The 21,469-nt window shown below is 37.3% G+C and overlaps 1 protein-coding gene across 3 annotated transcripts in view; it reads left to right on the top strand.

The window, feature by feature from the left end:
- Nedd4 (E3 ubiquitin-protein ligase Nedd4) overlaps positions 1–21,469 on the top strand; it is a 592,743-nt gene that overhangs the window by 503,829 nt on the left and 67,445 nt on the right. For all 3 annotated transcript variants that reach the window (XM_067159509.2, XM_067159503.2, XM_067159516.2), the window contains exon 14: positions 16,086–16,207. In XM_067159509.2, coding sequence (XP_067015610.1) covers positions 16,086–16,207 — 122 coding nt within the window. The remainder of the gene's footprint in view (positions 1–16,085; positions 16,208–21,469) is intronic.

The raw sequence follows: 21,469 nt of genomic DNA, 5'->3' as shown, positions 1-21,469 counted from the left end.
GCAACTTCTAAACAAAAAAGTTTGAAATTATAAGAAACTATAGGAATGAAATGGTGAATACAGGATTTGTGAATAATAAATGAGGAGTAAAATTGACAAAACCCACAATAGATAATGAATACATGGCAAGAATATTTGAGTGAACTGCTGAACATGAGAAACTAGACATGTGGAGAAGGAGTCCAGGCAGCAGGAATAAAAGTAACAGAGAAGGAATCAGACATTGCAATGACAGAGGTGGAATGGGCAGTTAAAGAGATGAAGACATAGAAGTCATAGAAATGATCAAGGCTGCAGGACCAGGAGGACTCCAGTGGACGAATAGAATACAGAAGTGTGTATGGAGAGAGAGAGAGAGAGAGAGAGAGAGAGAATAATGCCTGAGGATTGGGAAAAGGGAGTTGCAATACTGATATCAAAATCAAATCAAAAATCAATCACTACTCATCTGCATTTAGGGAAAGTCACTCAGTGGCAGATTCCTTATCTGTTGTTTTCCTAGCCTTTTCTTAAATGATTGCAAAGAAATTGGAATTTATTGAACATCTCCCTTGATAAGTTATTCCAATCCCTAACTCCTCTTCCTGTAAACAATTATTTGCCCCAATTTGTCCTCTTGAATTCCAGCTTTATCTTCATATTGTATTGTTTCTGCAATGCTGATGTTCAGTTAGGTAACGGAAATTCAATTCCGACTACGTATGCAGTGGCACCACCAGCAGGAATCGGCTTCACCATATACCGCTTCGTAAAGTGCTCGGTATAGCTAAGGACTATAAACTCACCCAAATGATTGAGTGCTTTCTACAGAACAGAAGGCTTTTTGTTGAATTCCAAGGCCAGAGGAGTAGATGGAGGAACTTAAAGGATGGCCTTCCACAAGGGACAGTGCTAGCACCTATACTTTTCAACATCTTCACCAATGATCAGCCTCGCCCACAAGGGACAAAGAGCTTTATTTATGCAGACGATGTCACTCTGGCAGCTCAAGAGGGAACGTTTGAACTAGCTGAAGAGAAGCTCTCCCATGCTCTATAAATTCTAAGTGGTTATTACCAAGAGAACCAACTAAAACCAAACCCATTAAAAACACAAGTCTGTGCCTTCCACCTAAAAAATCCGACAGACAGCGAGAAAATTGCAAGTGATTTGGGAAGGTAAAATATTAGAATACTGCTTCACTCCCAAATATCTAGGAGTAACTCTTGACCGAGCACTAACCTATAGAATACACTGTCTGAATACCAAAAGGAAGGTATTTGCAAGAAACAACATTATCCGGAAATTATCGGGTTCAACCTGGGGGACGCATCCTCTCCTTTTAAGAACATCAGCAATAGCCCTCTGTTATTCAGCAGCAGAATATGCCTGCCCTGTCTGGTGTAGATCTAGTCATGCTAATCAAGTGGATGTCGCCTTAAATGAAACCTGCAGGCTCATTACAGGATGTTTGAGATCTACACCACTTGATAAAGTTTATTGTCTAGCAGATATCCCACCTCCAGATATTCGCCGTAAGTGTGCATCCAGACTAGAGAAATCTAAAGCACTGAACCTGACGACCCATACTTTATATGGGTACCATCCAGCAACCCAACGGCTCAAATCAAGGAAAAGCTTTCTCCATACAACTGAAAGCCTCACTGAATCACCATCGAACTTCAGAGTGAATTCATGGCGTTCCAGATCCAGCCACCTTGCAGGATAGATGACGTCTTCCGAAAAACTTCCTCCAGGCCACGAGGAAAGCTGGTCAATATGGAAGACGCTCAGCAGGTTGCGTTCAAGAGTTGGAAGAACAAAGACCAACATGAGAAAGTGGGGTTTTGTTTGTGACTCCACTCTATTTGAATGCGGTGAAGAACAGACAATGAGCCATCTTCTTGTTTGTAACTTGTGTCCAACTACTTGCTCTCTCCAGAATGTGATTGCTACCAAGGAAGCATGTGAATTAGCTGCATATTGGTCACACCACATTTAATTAATTTTGTATTTATGTAGAGCTTACATCACATCGTTACCTGCCATCATCAGAAATGATTAATGATTATAGTACCAGATTTGTTATTGTCCTGTATAATTGTAAGTATAATGTATGTTTCTGACATGATTAAATAAATCAATCAATCAATCTTCATATTGTGATCTTTCCTACTTTTAAAGACACCACTCAAATTTATTTGTCTACTAATGTCATTCCACGTCATCTGTCCACTGACAGCTCGGAACATACCTGATTACTTGCAACATACCTCTTAGTCGAGCAGCTAGTCTCCTTTCTCCCAAGTCTTCTCAGCCCAAACATTGCATCATTTTTGTAATGCTACTCTTTTGTCAGAAATCACCCAGAATAAATCGAGCTGCTTTTCTTTGGAATTTTTTCCAGTACTTGAATCAAGTAATCCCAGTGAGGGTCCCATACACTGGAACCATACTCTAGTTGGGGTCTTAGCAGAGATATATATGTCCTCTCCTTTACATCCTTACTACAACCTGCAAATACCCTCATAACCATGTGCAGAGATCTGTACCCTTTATTTACAATCCCATTTTTTATGTGATTATTTGAAATGACAACCTATCCTTATATTAAAGCCTAGGTACTTACAGTGATCTCCATAAGGACCTTTCACCCCATCAACACAGTAATTAAAACTGAGAGGACTTTTCCTATTTGCAAAACTCAGAACCTGATTCTTAACCCCATAAGAAAGGAGATAAGAAAATGTGTGGTAATTGCCCAGGAATCACCGCCATTATCATGTTGCCAAGAAAATAGAAAGGATATACGAAAGAAGAATTAGAGAAAAAGTGGAAAGTCAGTTACAAGAGGAACAATTTGGATTTTTATTCTGAGACAGATCATGGAAAAGAGCTGGAATATGGGAAGGATATAGTAATGACTTTTATAGACTTAGAAAAGGCATACAACAGCACCCCCAGAATGAAAATTTGGGAAAGCCGGACACACGGGGGCATTGGCAAGGAGCTAGGAACAATGATAATAGCAATATGATATCTGTTGCAGCTGTGTGAAGACAACAATGGGTAGATCAGAATGGTTGGAATTGACAGTGGGCTAAAGCAAGGGAGTATGCTGTCATAATGGTGATGGACGACATTGTAAAGTCAGCAAGGGAGGATTGTAGAGGGGAAAGAATGAATGTAAATACATTTGCAGATGGTGTTGTGATCTGGGGAGAGGATGAGGATGAGGTACATTTGCAACTGATAGGATTGAACAGTGGACATTGAGGATCAGTATGGAGAAGAGCAAGAAAGTGGTGATGAATAGAGGCAATAAAACAGGAAAATGAGCTATCAGAATTGGAGACAAGGAACTGGAAATAGTAATATACAACTGGGTAGTGCCTTCTATTACCAGGTAAGGAGATTATTATGGAATAGAGATGTACCAATGAAGGTTAAAGAGGTAATGTACAAGGGATATTATTTAACTTACCTATAATGACACATGCAGGAGAAACCTGCACAATGACTCAGAAATATGAGAGTAGAGTACAGGCAGCTGAAATGAAATTCCTGAGGAGTATAGTAAATACAAGGAGGATCAAGTGAGAAATGAAGACATAAAAAGAGCTAAATGTGGAAAAATTAAATTAAAAAGTGGAACCGAACAGATTGAGATGGTTTGGATATATCCAGAGGATGAAAGAAGAAAGACTGCCAAGACAAGCTCTGGAAAGACAGATGATAGGGAAGAGAGGACGAGGAAAACCAAGATTACGATGGATGGACTGTGAAGAACATCATAGGGCAATGGAACCTGGACTAAAATGCGGTGTTGGTTGAAGAATGGTGAAAAGACAGGACAAGGTGGAGAGGAACCATATTTGTCCCCATCTGGAGTCAGCTGGAAAGGGGGAAATTATTATTATTATTATTATTATTATTATTATTATTATTATTATTATTATTATTATTATTATTATTATTATTATTATTATTATTATTAAAATGGGTAAAGTGCTTGCCTCGTACCCAAGTTTGATTCCTGGCCTGGATCTGAGGGCTGGTTCAAGATCCACTCTGCCTTTGTGATTATAATCAAGGAGCTATCGGACAGTGAGATAGCGGCGTTGGTCTAGAAGGCCTAGAATAACAGCCGAGAAGATTCATTGTGCCAACTACACAACACACTGTAACCTACAGGCCTCCACTTTGAGCAGTGGTCGCTTAGTTGACCAAGGCCCTCAGGCTGTTGCATCATGGGGTTAATTCTATTAAAACATTAAAAAACACTTTTTAACATAATTGTAATGATTTTACTTTTGCTAACAAAATTTAAAATAGTAATTTAAGTTCTGATTATAGAAAATACTTCTACAGTGTTTTAAGTAAATTTAGTTAGAATAAAATGCAAATAAATAATGATAAAACTATCAAAGTAAGAACTGCATTAAGAAGTCCAAAGGGGTACGTAACCTGTATCTGAAGAACTGTCATTGTGGTTGGCTGAACACCTGACGCATTATACTGCTGTATCTGTAATTGGGAATAGCATGTTGGTGGTTAATAAATCTATCTATCTATCTATCTTTATAGTTGAAATAACGGCAAACTTCCATTGGAAGTGGCCTTTCTTCTACTTCCATTCCTAGCATTCATCTGATGTTTTGTTTCAGTGGACAAGATAATTTTGCTTAGATGCTGCTCTTAACTAAATAGTTCTAACAAAATTTTGTTGAAAGCTTCTCTAGGGACATTCTTCATTCTAGCTCAAACCGTCATTGTGAATATGTGTAGACTATAAAACCTTTCAATTTTATGATATTCAGTACAGGGAAAAACCACAGTGAGTGACCAACAGTTGCATGTTCTTGGTACAGAATATGAGGACTTGAACTAGTCAACATTGACACCACCTTTTGTTGAATTGTAAAAGGTTAGGATATTTGTTTTTTTCAGTATCACTTAACTCTGGGTCTTTATCATCTGAATAATACATAGTTGATAAAAGTGGGATCACCTTGCTTGTTTTTACTTGCACTGTATGACACTAAATACAGATTACCTCTCAAGGCAAACATACTTGAATTGACTGGGCAGAGCTTGGTATCAGTGTTAATTTGTGGATTCTCAGATGATATTCAGGCAAAGGAATTGAAGTATATCACTTGTCATTCATTATATTTCTGCCTGTGCTGCTTATGGGTTGAACAAGTCTTGATACTATGGCTAATCCTGAATTTTCTATTTTGTATGGGCCATCAGATTGGTCCATGCATAAATTTCCAAATTCATGGTATAAAGTGTTTTTGCACATGTTTAGTTTTGCCAGCTTGTCCTGTATAAACTGCTTAAAAGCACAGCGATCTTGGAAAGACTTGAGCATCTCATCTACCATCATTTATTCACTCACTGAAATGTTCATCTTACATTTTTCAGTGACACCTCCAAACAAATCTCTGATTGGACCAAGTTTGTCACACATTTTGCTATCTCCTCTTGATCCAGTGTTATCAAATCTAATATTTCTGATAAGAAACTTGAACCTTTGTAGATTCATTGTATTGCGGAAAAGTTCCTGTCTTACAGAGTAATCCAATAAATGCTTCCATTTATCTCCCGGTATAAGGAGATCAACCACCTTCTACCATACAATAAAATTAAATTCTTTCAAGGTCCACCTATTCAATACAATGACGTTTTATTGTGATTTAATCACATGTCAAATAGTCAAATGGTACTAGTTTCGGCATCTATGTGCCATCATCAGCCTTGAGTACAAATTAAAACAAGATATATATTCCTAAAACATCTAAAACACATTTTAACTCATTATAAAATAACATACAATTAATTCCGGCTGTTCGTTACATAATTCAGTCTGTGTGCATCCGGGATAAGTGAATTTTTGCAGTTGTATGCTGTCTATGTGAATGACATTTGTTCCTTTAGATATTAGGTGGTTCCAGGGAAGTTTACTTTGATCATATAAGATCATGATGTAATTAGAGATGAATTCCCACTTCAATTTGAACCTGAAGGAAAAATAGCCAAGTTAGACATTGGAAGCAATGTGTGGAAGTTACTAGAAACATTAGAATCGTTGAATGATGATTGACTCACCTTCAGCAGCATGTAAACGTGTTGTTACACAGACGGAGCCGGACGAAGTGTGTGGGCACGGTAAAGGAGGCGAGGGGAAGGAAGGAGGCGGAGCTCTTGTGGGGGAATGGAACTAAGGCAGGGCGGAAGGATGGGGTAGTGAGGGTAATTGATGGGAGTGTGTATTCCGGATTACTTGGAAAATCGAACTGTTTTTCAATAGTTTGGTATTTTTAAGCCAATCGATTAAAAGATCGAAAAGAATATTGGGTTTCTCGTAAATCTCATTTAAATTGTAATTGGGGTTAAAATATTGGTCGCAGTTGATGTAACAACTTTCAGTTATATTCATTATGGGTCCCTTGTTTACTGTTTGAAGAACTTCCATATCTTGTTCAATGTCGGTAAATTTGTGATTAGTGTCATGCATATGTATACCCATGGCGGAGAACTTATTGTGTCTCATCGCGTTGACGTGTTCCGAATATCTAATCATAAAGTTGCGTCCTGTTTGACCTATGTAGGAGCTGTTGCATTCATTGCATTTTAGTCTATATATTCCAGATTTGGAGTAGATACTGGGGATATTGATTGATGCAGAGTTGTGTAAAATTCTTACATTGTGTTTTCGGAAAAGGTTGGTGATTTTGTGGACGTCATTATTATAAGTGAAGGTGGTTAAGATAGGAGTTTTTTCTTTTTCTTTTATGAGTTTGGTTTTAGGCCTGTACCTATATTTATTTATTATTTGTTCTATAAACTGCCTGTTGTACCCATTGAACTAGGCAATTGCCCTTATGGTATTAAGTTCGTTATTAAGATCTTTCTTTGCCATGGGTTTCGCGAAGGCTCGATATACCATGCTATTGTATGCTGCACGTTTGTGCATTATGGGATGTATGGAATCTTTGTGTATAGTGTTAGCAGTTTGTGCAGGTTTCCTGTATATTTTGTAAAACAGGCCAGATGTATTTCTAATAATGGTTATATCTAGCAAATTGATTGCTTTATTGGTTTCTGACTCTAGTGTGAATTTAATGTATGGGTCAATACTATTCAAGTCTTGAAGAGTGGATTCCGCGTTCTTGATCGATTCATCCATAATGACGAATGTGTCATCTACATATGTAGCCCACATGATAATATTTGGAAAATTGTTATTATTGATTTTTGTATGTTCTAAGTTATCTAAATAAATATTAGCCAAAATTCCTGATGAAGGTGATCCCATCGCCAGTCCATTCTGTTGATATATAATTTTGTCGAAAACAAAGAAGTTATTGTTGATGACCAAGTTTAGAAGGTGAATGAAATCTTGTATTTCTAGTTTGCTAAGAGAACTATGTTTACTTAGATTATTTTCAATGATTTTTGGAAGTTTAGAAATTGGTATGCTCGGGTACATATTTTCTAATCAAAGGAGTGGAGGGAGTAGTTAGGTTGTAGGTTTAATACCTTTAATTTCTCAATCAGTTCAGTAGTGTTTTTAATGGATTTGCTGGAGAGAAAGTGATAATTTTTTGTTAGGAAATTTTGAATGAATTGGGATGCTTTGTAGAGTGGACTGGGTCTGTACCATATGCCAATGGCCTCCTAGGAAGGCAGATGAGCAGGTAGGAGGAAGGACATACTCTTGCCCTTGGAGTGAGAAACTGTTCCTAAAGACGAAAGAGTCACTAGATGGCCAGTGGCATAGGATAGGGAAGGGAACTGGAAACCACTCCATTAAAGACCTGAATGGGTATCCCAAGCATCGGCTGGTTGAGAACCTTGGGGGTTGCACCCATGTCTAGTAAGTGTACCTGCTAAAACTCAAGAAATATTTGGCTGTCGGACCACCTGCTATACATTATAACCAGCAAATCCTTTTCTAATAGGAGTGAGGGCAAGTACTTGGCACCTTAAAACTGGGACTACTCAGCTAAGGTATGGCAACCCTGACAGAAAAGTCTCTGGCCCTCCAGGTTGGGGGTTGCACATAGGGTTGCAACCGCTCCGGGTTAAACATTCTTTGCCCGATACCTCCATTTTCTAACTCGTCGTTGGGCAGCCTAGTTTGACGAATGGAGTCGCTCAGCGGATACCTCAGGGTTTACTTATGGCAAGTAGGACATGTAATCCTACTGTAGAATTCGCTTTACGTGAGTCCAAGAGAATTCCAATTCACAGGTGATACCTATCGTTACTCACGACATAATGATAATCATCGCCGGCAACCTTATCAGAGTTTGACCTCGAGAGAAACTAGCCATGGTTAAATAAACACTTAATTGTACGGTACCTTACTTAGCTAGTAGTTAACTTACAATCTAGACAGTAATTAAAGAACTCACGACACCAGCAATTAGAAAAATAACAAAATATTTATTAATAAAATATTAAATAACTAACTTCATATTATGCAACGCATTATTCAAATTAACTGAAAATACGTAATGAAAATGAGTCAGCGCTGGCTCGTATGACAAACAAAAGATAATATTGAGTATTTAAATTGTTAAAATGATCAGTTCCTTTGTGAAGTTGAAGTTCACTATTTGCTCATTTACAACAGATCACTGGACACATCTGAGGTCCACCTCGCATTTGCAATGTAAGTATAACATCGACCCAATTAACTCGCTCTGATAGTTCACTTTCTTTAGTCTTATTTAAACCATCTCACTTGGATACAATATCCAGCCGCAATGCATCTCAAATACACTAATAAATTAAGTGTGAATTAATTGGAATACGTTTAAGTAGTTCTGAGTAAATTATAGGTAATCGAAAATAGAACTGAATATATTAAGTTAGGTTTTAATAAAATCCGAAGACATGATTTTGTTGCAACGAACTCGTTGTGCATTGAAACTCCTTACGAACTAAGGCATTCTTTCCTAATGCCAGATAAATACGGCTCCTACTCTAGCCTTTCCCTAGCTGAAGTTCGTTAAAGAAATGTATGTTCAAAAACGGAGAATATTAACCAATCTAGCTATCTATCTAACTTCAGCGTAATCTTTGGCTGTCTCACACATGCCCTTATAGGTTCAATGTCCCTTTTAATAGTTATCTTTCAATAACATTCAACCACAATGCAAGCTACTTTACTCTCTTGCAATTAACATGGAAGCGCTAAGTTGTGAGGTTTGGAAAACATAATCTCATATATATCGGTGTCGTACTGCTTCTGGTTAACTACAGCTATTCAAAGTCGTAGTATTCTAATGTTCAAAATAAGTCATCTATACTGAAATAAAATTACGTCACGAGCATACATCTATACTAATAAATCCAGTTCGTACCTTGGCTTATGTAGCTCCCGCGGTGTGGGCACTCTTACGCAAATTAATCATAAAATTCACTTGTAGTGTGGTATAACTTAACTTGCAGGTATACGAAGGTCCTGCATCGCGTAAAACCTTCTCAAATCACAATACATAACTCGAAACTTTCATCTAATTACCATATTCATATTCTCATAACAACATCAATCTTATATAAACACCGTAGCCTTCATAAAAATATATCGCGTTTCCCAACTTGACGACTACGATAAAATACCACACTGATTCTTAATAATATTAACAAGTCGCAGATTCTCATAACTTACATACGAAGTTCAATGCCCTTTCTATGAACCAAACAAATGCGTAATTCCATGTTTCTTTCTACACCGCGCACAACCATACGTGACGTCAACTTCATGCATTACTTCAATGAAATCTCTATAATCTCCCAGTATGTCATTTCAATCAGCTGTTTCATATTTCTCTACAAACCTCACGCTTCTTTCAAATGTTCAGGTCGATATAGCATAAACTATTGCTATATTATTAAATCGTAACTTCGAACTTAATTATCTTACACTTTGTTGGTAATCATCACTTGCATTGCTATATTATCGGTCTACAATTGCCTTCAGCACATACCTAAGGTACATGTGTAAGCAAACCAAAAAGTATGCAATGAAATGTTATGAATGACTTAGCTCGCTCATGGTTGTCCCTGGTCCAGCTGTTCCATTCCCATTGGATGTAGATGGGTCTTCGGTTCGGTCACGGGTTAGGCATTTGGAACGTCATCCGCTCCTTCGTTCTGGTAGTACAATCTGGTTACCCATCGCCTTCCTACGTCATGGCTCGGTCGGATGGTTACCCGTCGCCTTCCTCGTCATTTCCAGGTCGTATGGTAAGATGAATTGTTCCCAGGTCGGTCCATCATATGAATTTAGCACATCATCTTGATCATCTTCTTGACAGTCACAATGTTGAAGATAATATTGCAATATACTGCCATTTCAGTATTCTTCTCTGACGTCGTTTATCCTTAATTTAATTTATTTTTATTTTTCTTCGTATCTTCGTCGTATCCGCAATTTCTTACGTAACGACTTCAGTACATTTATTTTCGTCTCAACTGATTTTGAATTCAGGCGAAGACTTATATTTTATTCTTATTCAATCGTTGTATTCTTTCTTTTCTCTAATGCAATCCTTTGCTTCTCCAAAAGAAATATCCGATGACGGTAATTGCGTCCGCTCTCGATGTCGTGAAAATTCAAGATGAAGATTATTTAATAATAATGTATTTTCTATTTTTTTGAAAACAATACTGTAGACCGTCCACTGTCCGTTTTACTTGAATACATGACCATACCATGAAGTATATGGCCCTCTGAGACATCATAGCAGGTGACTATTCTTTGCTTGTTTTAGATTACAAGGCCCATACCTTCGGTCGGCGCCATTTTGTAATCTGTCGTGGACGTGCAAACGGGCACAGGGTTAACGGCTCTATTGCGTTTAAAAAAAAAAAAAGGTTGTTACGAATATCTCACCTATGCCTCGGATGAATAAGAATGGATATCAAAATATGATGACCCTGCAATGGAAATCGGCTTTGCGAATAGGAACTTTAAATGTAAGAACCCTGTATAAACCTGGATCCTTCAAAAATCCTCAGTCAGCAGCTGGAGAATTATATAGTGGGAATTGCTGTAATTCAAGAGACTAGATTATTAGGTAATGGTATACAGGACATACACTTTTTAAGAGTGGTAAAGAAACTGGACCCTCGAATTCGGTACTGCATTTTGTGTCTAAAATTCACTAGTATCGTCAATGCTGTCCTTTGAACATGTGAATGAAGGACTATGTTATTTGAGGGTACATTCTAAATGGTTTTGTATCACTGGTGAACTGCCATGCCCCCACAAATGACAAGGATGATCACGTTAAAGACTCCTCTTATGAGGATTTGGTAGAACTACGGAATAAATTACCCAAACATGATGTCAAAATGATTTTGGGTGATTTAGCAAAAATTGGAAAGGAAGAAATTATTTTGCCAACAGTAGGAAGGGAAAGAGTGCATGATGAAAGCAATGATAATGCTATTATACTAATCAATTTTACTACATCCACAAACATGAATGTGCGGAGTACCACTTTCCCACATAAACAAATACGTAAGGAAACATGGTATTCGTGTGACTGTAAGACTGCCAATCAGATAGATCATGTACTAATTTATAACAGGCGTAGAAGCTCCGTAACTGATATCAGAGCTTACAGGGGAGCTGAGATAGGATCTGATCACAATATAATTGCCTCTTTTTTTACTATTTGCTTTACGTCGCATGACACAGATATGTCTTATGGCGACGACGTGATAGGAAAGGCCTAGGAATGGGAAGGAAGCAGCCGTTGCCTTAATTAAGGTACAGCCCCAGCATTTGCCTGATGTGAAAATGGGAAACCACGGAAAATCATCTTCAGGGCTGTCGACAGTGGGGTTCAAACCCACTATCTCCAGATTACTGGATACTGGCCGCACTTGAGCGACTGCAGCTATCGAGCTCGGTATAATTGCTTCTGTTAAAATAATTACTGTAAATTGGAAACCTCTTGTAAGTCACAGACTGAGGAAAAATGCAAAGTTGACACTGAGAAACTGAAGCAGGAGGATGAAAGATTAAAGTATAATGTGGAAATTGCAAACAGATTTGATATTCTGGGAGAAGATCCTACAAAAGACATTGATGAAACAAGTGATTAAGTTTGTAAACGAACGTGGAATAATGCGAAACAAATCATGACAACAGTAGCAATGAAAGCGATACCAAAAGGTGCTAGTAAGAAAAATAAATGGTTCGATGAGGCATGTCAGGATGCAGTTAATGAAGTGTCAATATGGCATAATAAGTGGCTGCCGTCTAATAAGCAGGGACTGGATTTATATATAAATACATATCTCTTTAGGAAGCTAAATGAATTATATTTTGCATTGTCTTTACGAATCATGACGTGTGAAGTTGAAAAATGGAGTATTCATTTTCCATATTTTTCCATACTGTGGAGTTTAGCACATATGTTCCATATTCTTTGTCATTAAAATCAATATAGTCCATATTTCGGCTAAAAAGTATTAAATTGTATTAAATTAGCAGTCCTCTCAATAATGGAGAAATATCGGGCGAGTTGGCCGTGCGTTTAGAGGCGCGCAGCTGTGAGCTAACTTCTGAGAGATAGTGAGTTCGAATCCCACTGTCGGCAGCCCTGAAGATGGTTTTCGATGGTTTCCCATTTTCACACCAGGCAAATGCTGGGGCTGTACCTTAATTAAGACCACGGCCACTTCCTTCCAACCCCTAGGCCTTTCCTATCCCAGCGTCTCCATAAGACCTGTGTGTGTCGGTGCGACGTAAAGCCACTAGCAAAAAAAAAAAAATGGAGAAATAAATCAGAAATGTATATTTGAAGAATAAATATTTTTTTACTGGTGTGCAGGTCATTATCACGCCTGTCCATCTCTGGGCTGATAAAATAAGCTGATAAGCTGTGCGAAGAAAGAGAGAGGTTGAGCCCGGAAGTGGTGGAGATCGGCCTGTCAGTACTGTCACTATCTGAATCACACTTACAGCACTGATAAGCTGCATTACATAACATCGACTGTGTCTGTGCCATAATTCCGTAACTAGGGAAATCTCATTCATTGACGATGTGCTAGTGGTTTCCAAATTAGTTCGTAATTCGGGCATTCCCTTTGATTGCTTCATAACTCCATCTAGTTCACTACCAGTCATTCACAGTTTGAATTAGCAGTGAGACGGATCATAGTGTTCTTGAACGTTCAGTGTGTGCAGTTGTATATTGATATTCATTGAAGACATTAACGTTGTTTCAATATGCCTAAAGTAGCTCAGTCAACCAGTTTAAAATTGAAAATTTACGTATTAGAATTTAAAGATGGTTTATCAACTGACAGTAAGATATTATTTTGTAATTTGTGTCATTGTACAGTGACATCTACTCAAAGGTTCCTTGTGCAACAGCACATTTCAACTGGTAAACACCAGGCTAACAAACAACGAGATTCCAAGCAGAGACAGCTGTTTCTGACACAACCAGCAACTTCCAGTGTAACGTCAGAGTTCAACACCAATCTCTGCCGTGTTCTCGTCTCTGCTTACACACCTCTCTTCAAACTGAATAATCAGTGCTTTAGGGAATTCCTCAAGAAATATACTAAACGATTCATACCGGTGAGTCAACGTTCAGAAAAACGTACTGTTCTGCCATATATGATGAAACTGTTCAGAAGATAAGGCAATAGATTAAAAAAGTCCAATATGGGTTTACATTGTTGAGACAACAGGCAAAGAAGGCAGGCTAATTGGCAACGTTATCATTGGTTTGTTAAGTGAAGATTATTGTAAACGGATTCTCTTACACTGTGATGTTCTAGAAAGGTGCGATAACAAAACTATAGCAAAACTGTTCAGTGAGGCTATGGGTATCCTCTGGTCACAGGGCGCTAAGTATAATAAAGTGTTACTTTTTATTAGCGATGCCACACTTTATATGATAAGAAGCATTGTGTTTTGTATATCCTAAGATGACTCATTTAACATGTGTAAAACATGCCTTTCATCGTGTGGAAGAAGTGGTAAGAGGCAGTTACCCCAAAGTAGATTTATTGATTTCCTCAGTGAAAAAAGTTTTTCTCTAAGCCCACAGAAGTGTTCATCTCTTGAAAGAAATGTACCCAGAGGTTCCATTGCCGCCTAAGCCGATTCTAACTAGATGGGGTACGTGGCTGCAAGCGGTTGAATATTGAATATATAGACTGTATTAAGAATGTTCTGCATGCCATGGACTCTGAAGATGCAGCCTCAATTGAAGCCGCGAAAACAGTTGTCTGCGATACAAGTGTGAGAAGTGACTTATGTTACATTCAGCATAATTTTTCATGCATCATAAAAACACTGAAAAGGCTCCAAAACTTGCATCTCTCACTTTCTGAAATTTGTGAAATTGTGAATAAAACTGTGGAAGAACCAAATCGTGGTAAGGGTAAAGTTGCAGATGTAGCTAACATGAAGATGGTCACTGTACTTTCAAAGAACCCTGGATATGAAGAAATGACAAAGGTTGCTGCAATGCTGTGTGGAGGTTTAAGTGTAAAATTAACATTGGATTTAACCCCAGCAGATATTGTCAAGTTGAATTATGCCCCCATTACCTTTTCCGATGTTGAACATAGTTTCAGTCGATATAAATCTGTCCTTAGAGATAATAGAAGATTCACTTTCCAGGACTTAAAAGAACATTTTGTAATCCATTGTTTTGGTAACAGAGAATAAAAGATTGTGTGTTCTTCAAATATATTAAAATGAGAAGTGCAACATTATGTTACATCTAGATCTACTTTGTTTAGCTCCTTTGAAGTTAGATTAAATAGAAATTAATGTTATATGTGTAATTTTAAGTCCATATATAATTTCATATTTCAATAAAAATAACTAAATGTATATGTAAATATTTCAATAATTATTAGTACATATAAATCCGTTCCCTGCTAATAAGAATGTAGATGTTGAGGAACTATACAGGGAAAAACAGAAAGAATGTAGTAAATTAATTCGTAGAAAGAAAAAAAGTCTGCCTGAGTCAACAAGTAGAATCAATTCAAGATGACTATAGAAACAGGAACATCCGTTAGGTGTATGGAACTGTCAACACAATTAAAAAGGATTTCAACCGAGAGCGATAATTTTGAGAGATAAGTCTGGAAATATAATTGATGATCAGGACAAATTATTAAATTACTGTAAGCAATACTGGGGCTGTACCTTAATTAAGGCCAAGGCCGCTTCCTTTCCAGTCCTAGGCCTCCCCTGTCCCATCGTCGCCACAAGACCTATCTGTGTCAGTGTGACGTAAAGCAAAATAGCAACAACAAAAAAATCAGGTCTTATTTCAAACCTTTCTCCTTCATCAGCAGATTGGTCAGATCACCCTGTTCTACATCTAAATAGTCTTCCATATCATCAGATGTCAACTCGTCAATAGATTCAGGAACTCTTGAAATAAATAAAAAGCTACCTCCGAATTGTTCCAGGGCTGTGAAAGTTTTCTTCATGTTGTGTCTCTTCATTTTCATTGCTTTCTAAAAGCTTACAAATCCCATCTTCTTCATTTTGATCCATATCCAGTTCTAGTAAAACTTAAAATTATACATGAAATTCGCACAAAGTAAAAAAACAAATATTAAGTGTACACCATGAGTCTTGCATGGTTCAGTAAACTGGGAACAGTTAATGTGAGGGATTGTGTGTGAATGTGAAGACCAGTTAGCCCACTGATTGCTCACTGAAGTCCATTGAAAGGTACTGTGGAGGAAGGGAGCATAATATAGTGTTAGTGAAAGATGGATCTAAATAAACGAAAATGGTTGAAACAACCGAACGTGACCATTCACAGTTTAATATTACAAGTAAGGATTTTTTTCTTCTCAGCGAGTTGGCTGTGTGGTTAGGGGTGCACAGCTGTGAGCTTGAATTCGGGAGGTAGTGGCTTCAAATCCCACTGTCGGCAGACCTGAAGATGATTTCCCATTGTTTCGCACTTCCTTCCCTCTCGTATCCCATCATTGCCGTAAGACCTCTATCTGTATTGGTGTGATGTAAAGAAAAAAAACAAGTAAGTTTCATGATCTTTAATCTTTTTTTTTCTTCGTACTTCCAGGGATAATTATACTCTTCAGATCAATCCGTTTTCTGGCTTATGTAATGAGGAACACTTAAATTACTTCAAGTTCATTGGTAGGATAGCTGGCATGGCTGTATATCATGGAAAGCTGCTAGATGGTGAGTAGTTTTGTTACATTTTTTGTATTATGATTGACATAAAGACTACTGTATGATATGAAATGAAATGGCGTATGGCTTTTAGTGCCGGGAGTGTCCGAGGACAAGTTCGGCTCGCCAGATGCAGCTCTTTCGATTTGACATCCGTAGGTGACCTGCGCGTCGTGATGAGGATGAAAAGATGATGAAGACGACACATACACTCAGCCCGCGTGCCAGCGAAATTAACCAATTAAGGTTAAAATTCCCGACCCTGCCGGGAATCGAACCCGGGACCTCTGTGACCAAAGGCCAGCACGCTACCCATTTAGCCATGGAGCCGGACACTGTATGATAAAAATATATTTTGAAGTCTTATTTTCACTGTTACAACTTTAGAGTCTCAAATAAAGTGCCAGGCTGAGTGGCTCAGATGCTTAAGGTGCTGGCCTTCTGATCCCAACTTGGCAGGTTCTATCCTGGTTCAGTCCGGTGGTATTTGAAGGTGCTCAAATACGTCAACCTCATGTTGGTAGATTTACTGGCTCGTAAAAGAACTCCTGCAGGACTAAATTCTGGCACCTCGGCATCTCAAAAAAGCATAACAGTAGATGGTGGGACATAAAGCCAATTATTATCAAATAAAGTAAACTTTCCCTTGACCGAAACCTCTTAATTCTGCTGTTTTGAGCAAGCAGTACTAATAAAGCATTCAAAATATTACACTACATTTACCAAACACTTGATTAAATCTCTAATGGTGTACTTCTAAAAAATAGTACACACTTTTACACACTACCGAAGAGACGGATATTGTTGTTTTCAAGAACATGTTTGATAGTTCAATAGAATATGTCCTGTTGGATTTCAGAAAGTATTGTATCAAGAAACAAGGAAATTTGACGTACAATTTCATTTCTATCAAAAGGAACTGTTTCAGTTATTTGTTGTTAAACAGTTAGGGCACATTGTTACAACCACCAGCAGATATCCAGAATAACTACAATGTGCAGCACGGATAGCAACTAGCACTACTACCACAAGCTAGAAGTGACTCGATAAAGTTCCGTATATTATCTACAGCCATGCTGTCTGCAGTGTATCTCTCAGCTACTGGAGGATGCGTAACAGAGGATCCTTAGAGCATGCATAGTGATCAAAGTGGTACCACAGATGGTCAGTTACATTCTTGTCCAAAGAATTGGGGAGCCAGAAATGTCCTTGGAAGTCTTGGTTGTACTCTTTCAACCTGCCAGACATTTCTAGCAGTGTGACATACTGCATTGTCTTGCTGGAAGACCCCCATCTTCCCCAGGGAAAGTAATCAGCATGTGAGGATGCAGAATGTTACCGGTATGTTCTCAGCTGTTTCTTGCCTAACATACTGACATCCATCCGTTCAGTGAAGCAAAAAATGGGACTCATCATTAGAGGCAAACTGTCAATCATTGGAGGGCAATTCTGATATTGCAGTGCAATTTTAAGGCTTCTCAGTTGATGCACCCTCATTAGTATAGGCATAGCAAATAGAAATAGCAAGTGAGAGCATTTCAACTTGCTTCCCATTAGAGCAGCGGAGAAACTAGTGGCTACAATGCAGAGAGTTGCCACTGCAGCCCAACGATTGCTAGTGGCTACGATGCATACATGGTATTTTTTATACAGGGTGTGTGCATTTGTATTGGTATCATGGGAGTGATTTTTCGAGTATATTAGCCATATTTGGGAATATAATAAGTGTGAAAATACAGTCGTGCTTTGTGCCAGAATATCGATCTGGTTACAGATCAGTTAAAGATAAACATTTCTTCTCATTACCTTAAAATGAGGAGCGTTTTTCTAAGTGGACTAAAGTAATCCCGAGAAAAGACATGGTGCTTATGCGAGTCTAGGATTAGCAAGCTTTAATTTTCTAAAGATGTCATTATAAAGGTAGACTCATTTATTGTTAATGGAGAAGATTTGAAATTCCGAGAATTAGGTGGAGCTTGAAACGAGGGGCTTCCCCACACATTTTTCCAAACTTGCCATCCTATTTAAGCAGGTAAGAAATTATATTAATAAAACCACCTTTCCAATACACAATAGTCCTTTATATTTAGGATAAAACCATTTAATTACAAATAGGACATGTTTTGCTCAATCTGAGTGAGCATCATCAGCTATAGATAACATAATCCATGGTGGGTCAGGGCCCTGATCCTGGTATATATAACGAAAAAACGTCTAATATACATTGATAAAATACAAATTTTAACCATTTAAAAATAATCAATAAGATTACATTATGTCTATTAAAACAAATATTGATCATTGAAATTGCTTAAAATGTAAGTGGATTGAATGACATGAAATGTTACTATAGTATGTAGTGATTAAATGTTCATATAAATCAATGACCATAATAATCTTCGCTCAATTGTATTAGACTGTTTATGATTAAAAACAGTTATTCACATAAGGGTGAGCTCTTGTAATGAACTATGATGATGTTTTTAAAAATAAACATGATGAGGAATGCTAAAATCACATATATTGGTTGAAAAACGAACTGCACTGATGATAAAACGTCGTCTGGATCGGCGTAAATAACCTTATGGGACTTCTTCGCATTGTGTTTCAAACATTATTATATTTTTTGTGTAGTAGTAGTGTTAATATTGGGCTTCAAATGGAGAACTACTGATCTTGTAGGTGAAATAATATAAATCGGGTGTATCCTGTAAAAAAGAAGAAAAAGGAAGAATAGTACATGTGTCAGTTGCTGGAATTTAAAGGCTGTACTACTGTAAGGAAATAATAACAGAAGGCGCTTACCCGTGTATTAATTGAGGGGAGATTAGTCCCTAAGTTGTTTACTGAGGTTTGATGGTCACTGACTTGCTGCTACGTGTGTTGTACGAATGCGATCGTAGAGACGGGGAAGAGGAAGGGAGGCGGGACGTTATGCGAGTTGTCGGCCAATGGAGGGGATGCAGTGCTAGGAGGCGTTGTAGGTGTGGCTACTGTTGCTGTTGTTACTACAGGAGGATTGAAACCATGTTTATAATGGAAAATCTTCATGAAACTTTTAGCATTGATTCCAAAGTTAGCAATTAGATTGAGGATTTGCTCAAGGAAATGTAAGCATTTTCATATCCGGTCATTAGACTGCTTTTATTTACGTATTTGAGTATTTGCATATCTTGATCGATAGTACTGATATTATGCCCTGTGTCCCTCATATGAATACTCATGGCAGAATGCTTTTTGTGTTTCAAGGCATTATAATGTTCTAAATACCTTATTCTAAAGCTACGGCCAGTTTGCACTATATAAGAAAAATTGCACTGTATGCATCTGAGTCTATATATTCCCGAGTTTGAATATCTGTCGTAAATTGTATTAATGGAGTTGGAATTGTAAAATATATTACGGTTGGTGTTGCGGGTCCAGTATGCAATGTTAATATTGTGCTTTTTTAATGGTTTAGTGACATTGTGAATAGCTGGGTTGGTGAAAGTAAAAATAGCGAAATTTGTTGTTGTTTGTTGTTTTTTCGGCAACTAATGTAGTTTGTACTCTCTGATCTAATTTTACCTATGATTCTGGTGATCATATCAGGTTTAAAACCATTCATCATAGCTAATTCTTTGATGAAACGTAGTTCTTTTTCTAGATTAGCATTAGAAAGAGGAATGTTCATGGCCCTGTGAATCAAGCTGTAAAATGTAGCCTGCTTATGGGAGTGGGGGTGCAAGGATTCGCTTTTTATTGTTATAGAAGCGGCAGATGGTTTCCGCTAAATTTGGTAAATGAACTTATATCTAGTCAAAGTTGAGTCTAAAAAGTTTAAGGAGTTGTTGACCTCGTCCTCTTTATAGTAAAGTGAATACTGTGGTTAAGGTTGTTAAGGAGCCTGAGTACGTTGTCACTATTATTCAACTGTTTATCTATGATCGCGAACGTATCATCCACAAATCTTAGCCAGAGATTTATGCCGTTAATTTTATTAATTATTAATTTGGTTTCCATATCGTCCATAAAGATGTTGGCAAGAATGCCGGAAAGTGGGTCGACCATTGCTAATCCTTTTTGATGATATATTTTATTATTGAATGTGAAATAGTTATTGTTAAAAATTAATAAAATCGTCTATTTCATATCTGCTTTGATTGTTGTTTCATAAGGTTAGATTTTACAATGTTAATTGTGTCATTTACAGGTATGTTCGAAGACATGTTAGTGATATCATATAACATAACATGATTATCTGTTAGCTTGAATGTGGACAATTTGTTGCAGAAGTCGACAGAATTCTTTATGTAGGCTTTATTATTGAATTTATAATGCTTGTATAGGAAATGATGTAAAAATTTTGAAACGTTATGTGTGGGACTATTTCTACAGTTTATAATGGGGCGCACTGGTATCCCTTGTTTATGTATTTTTGGTAGAGCTCTGGCTGTGGGTAACTTAGGGTTCATTATGGTAAGTTTCTGTTGTTCGTACTCTTGTAAAAGAAGACTTTTTTTTTAACAGGTTCTTAAGATGTCGTTGGATTTTTAATGTGGGGTCTTTTTCCACTATATTATAAGTTTTGGCGGAAAAGAAATCTTCGGTTTTGCTAATGTAATGTTTGAAACACAATGCGAGGAAGTCCCATAAGGTTATTTACGCCGATCCAGACGACGTTTTATCATCAGTGCAGTTCCTTTTTTAACCAATATATGTGATTTTAGCATTCCTGATCAGGTTTATTTTAAAAAACATCATCATAGTTTATTACAAGAGCTCACCCTTATGTGAATAACTGTTTTTAATCATAAACAGTCTAATACAATTGAGCGAAGATTATTATGGTCATTGATTTATACGAATATTTAATCACTACATACTATAGTAACATTTCATGTCATTCATTCTACTTACGTTTTAAGCAATTTCATTGATCAATATTTGTTTTAATAGACATAATATAATCTTATTGATTATTTTTAAATTGTTAAAATTTGTATTTTATCAATGTATATTAGACGATATTTCGTTATATACACCAGGATCAGGGCCCTGACCCACCATGGATTATGTTATCTATAGCTGATGATGTTCACTAAGATTGAGCGAAACATGTTCTACTTGTAATTAAATGGTTTTATCCTAAATATAAAGGACTATTGTGTATTTATTAATATAATAACTTCTTATTCTGAAATCCAATATGGTTTTATAATGAGATTTATAACTTGTAATATTTAAGCAGGTCCCTGAAAATTCGAAACCCCCCTTGGAATGAGAATTATT

This window comes from Anabrus simplex, chromosome 1 (assembly GCF_040414725.1).
Source record: "Anabrus simplex isolate iqAnaSimp1 chromosome 1, ASM4041472v1, whole genome shotgun sequence".
In the NCBI taxonomy this organism is placed as follows: domain Eukaryota; kingdom Metazoa; phylum Arthropoda; class Insecta; order Orthoptera; family Tettigoniidae; genus Anabrus; species Anabrus simplex.
This window is presented reverse-complemented; position numbering and strand designations above follow the sequence as displayed.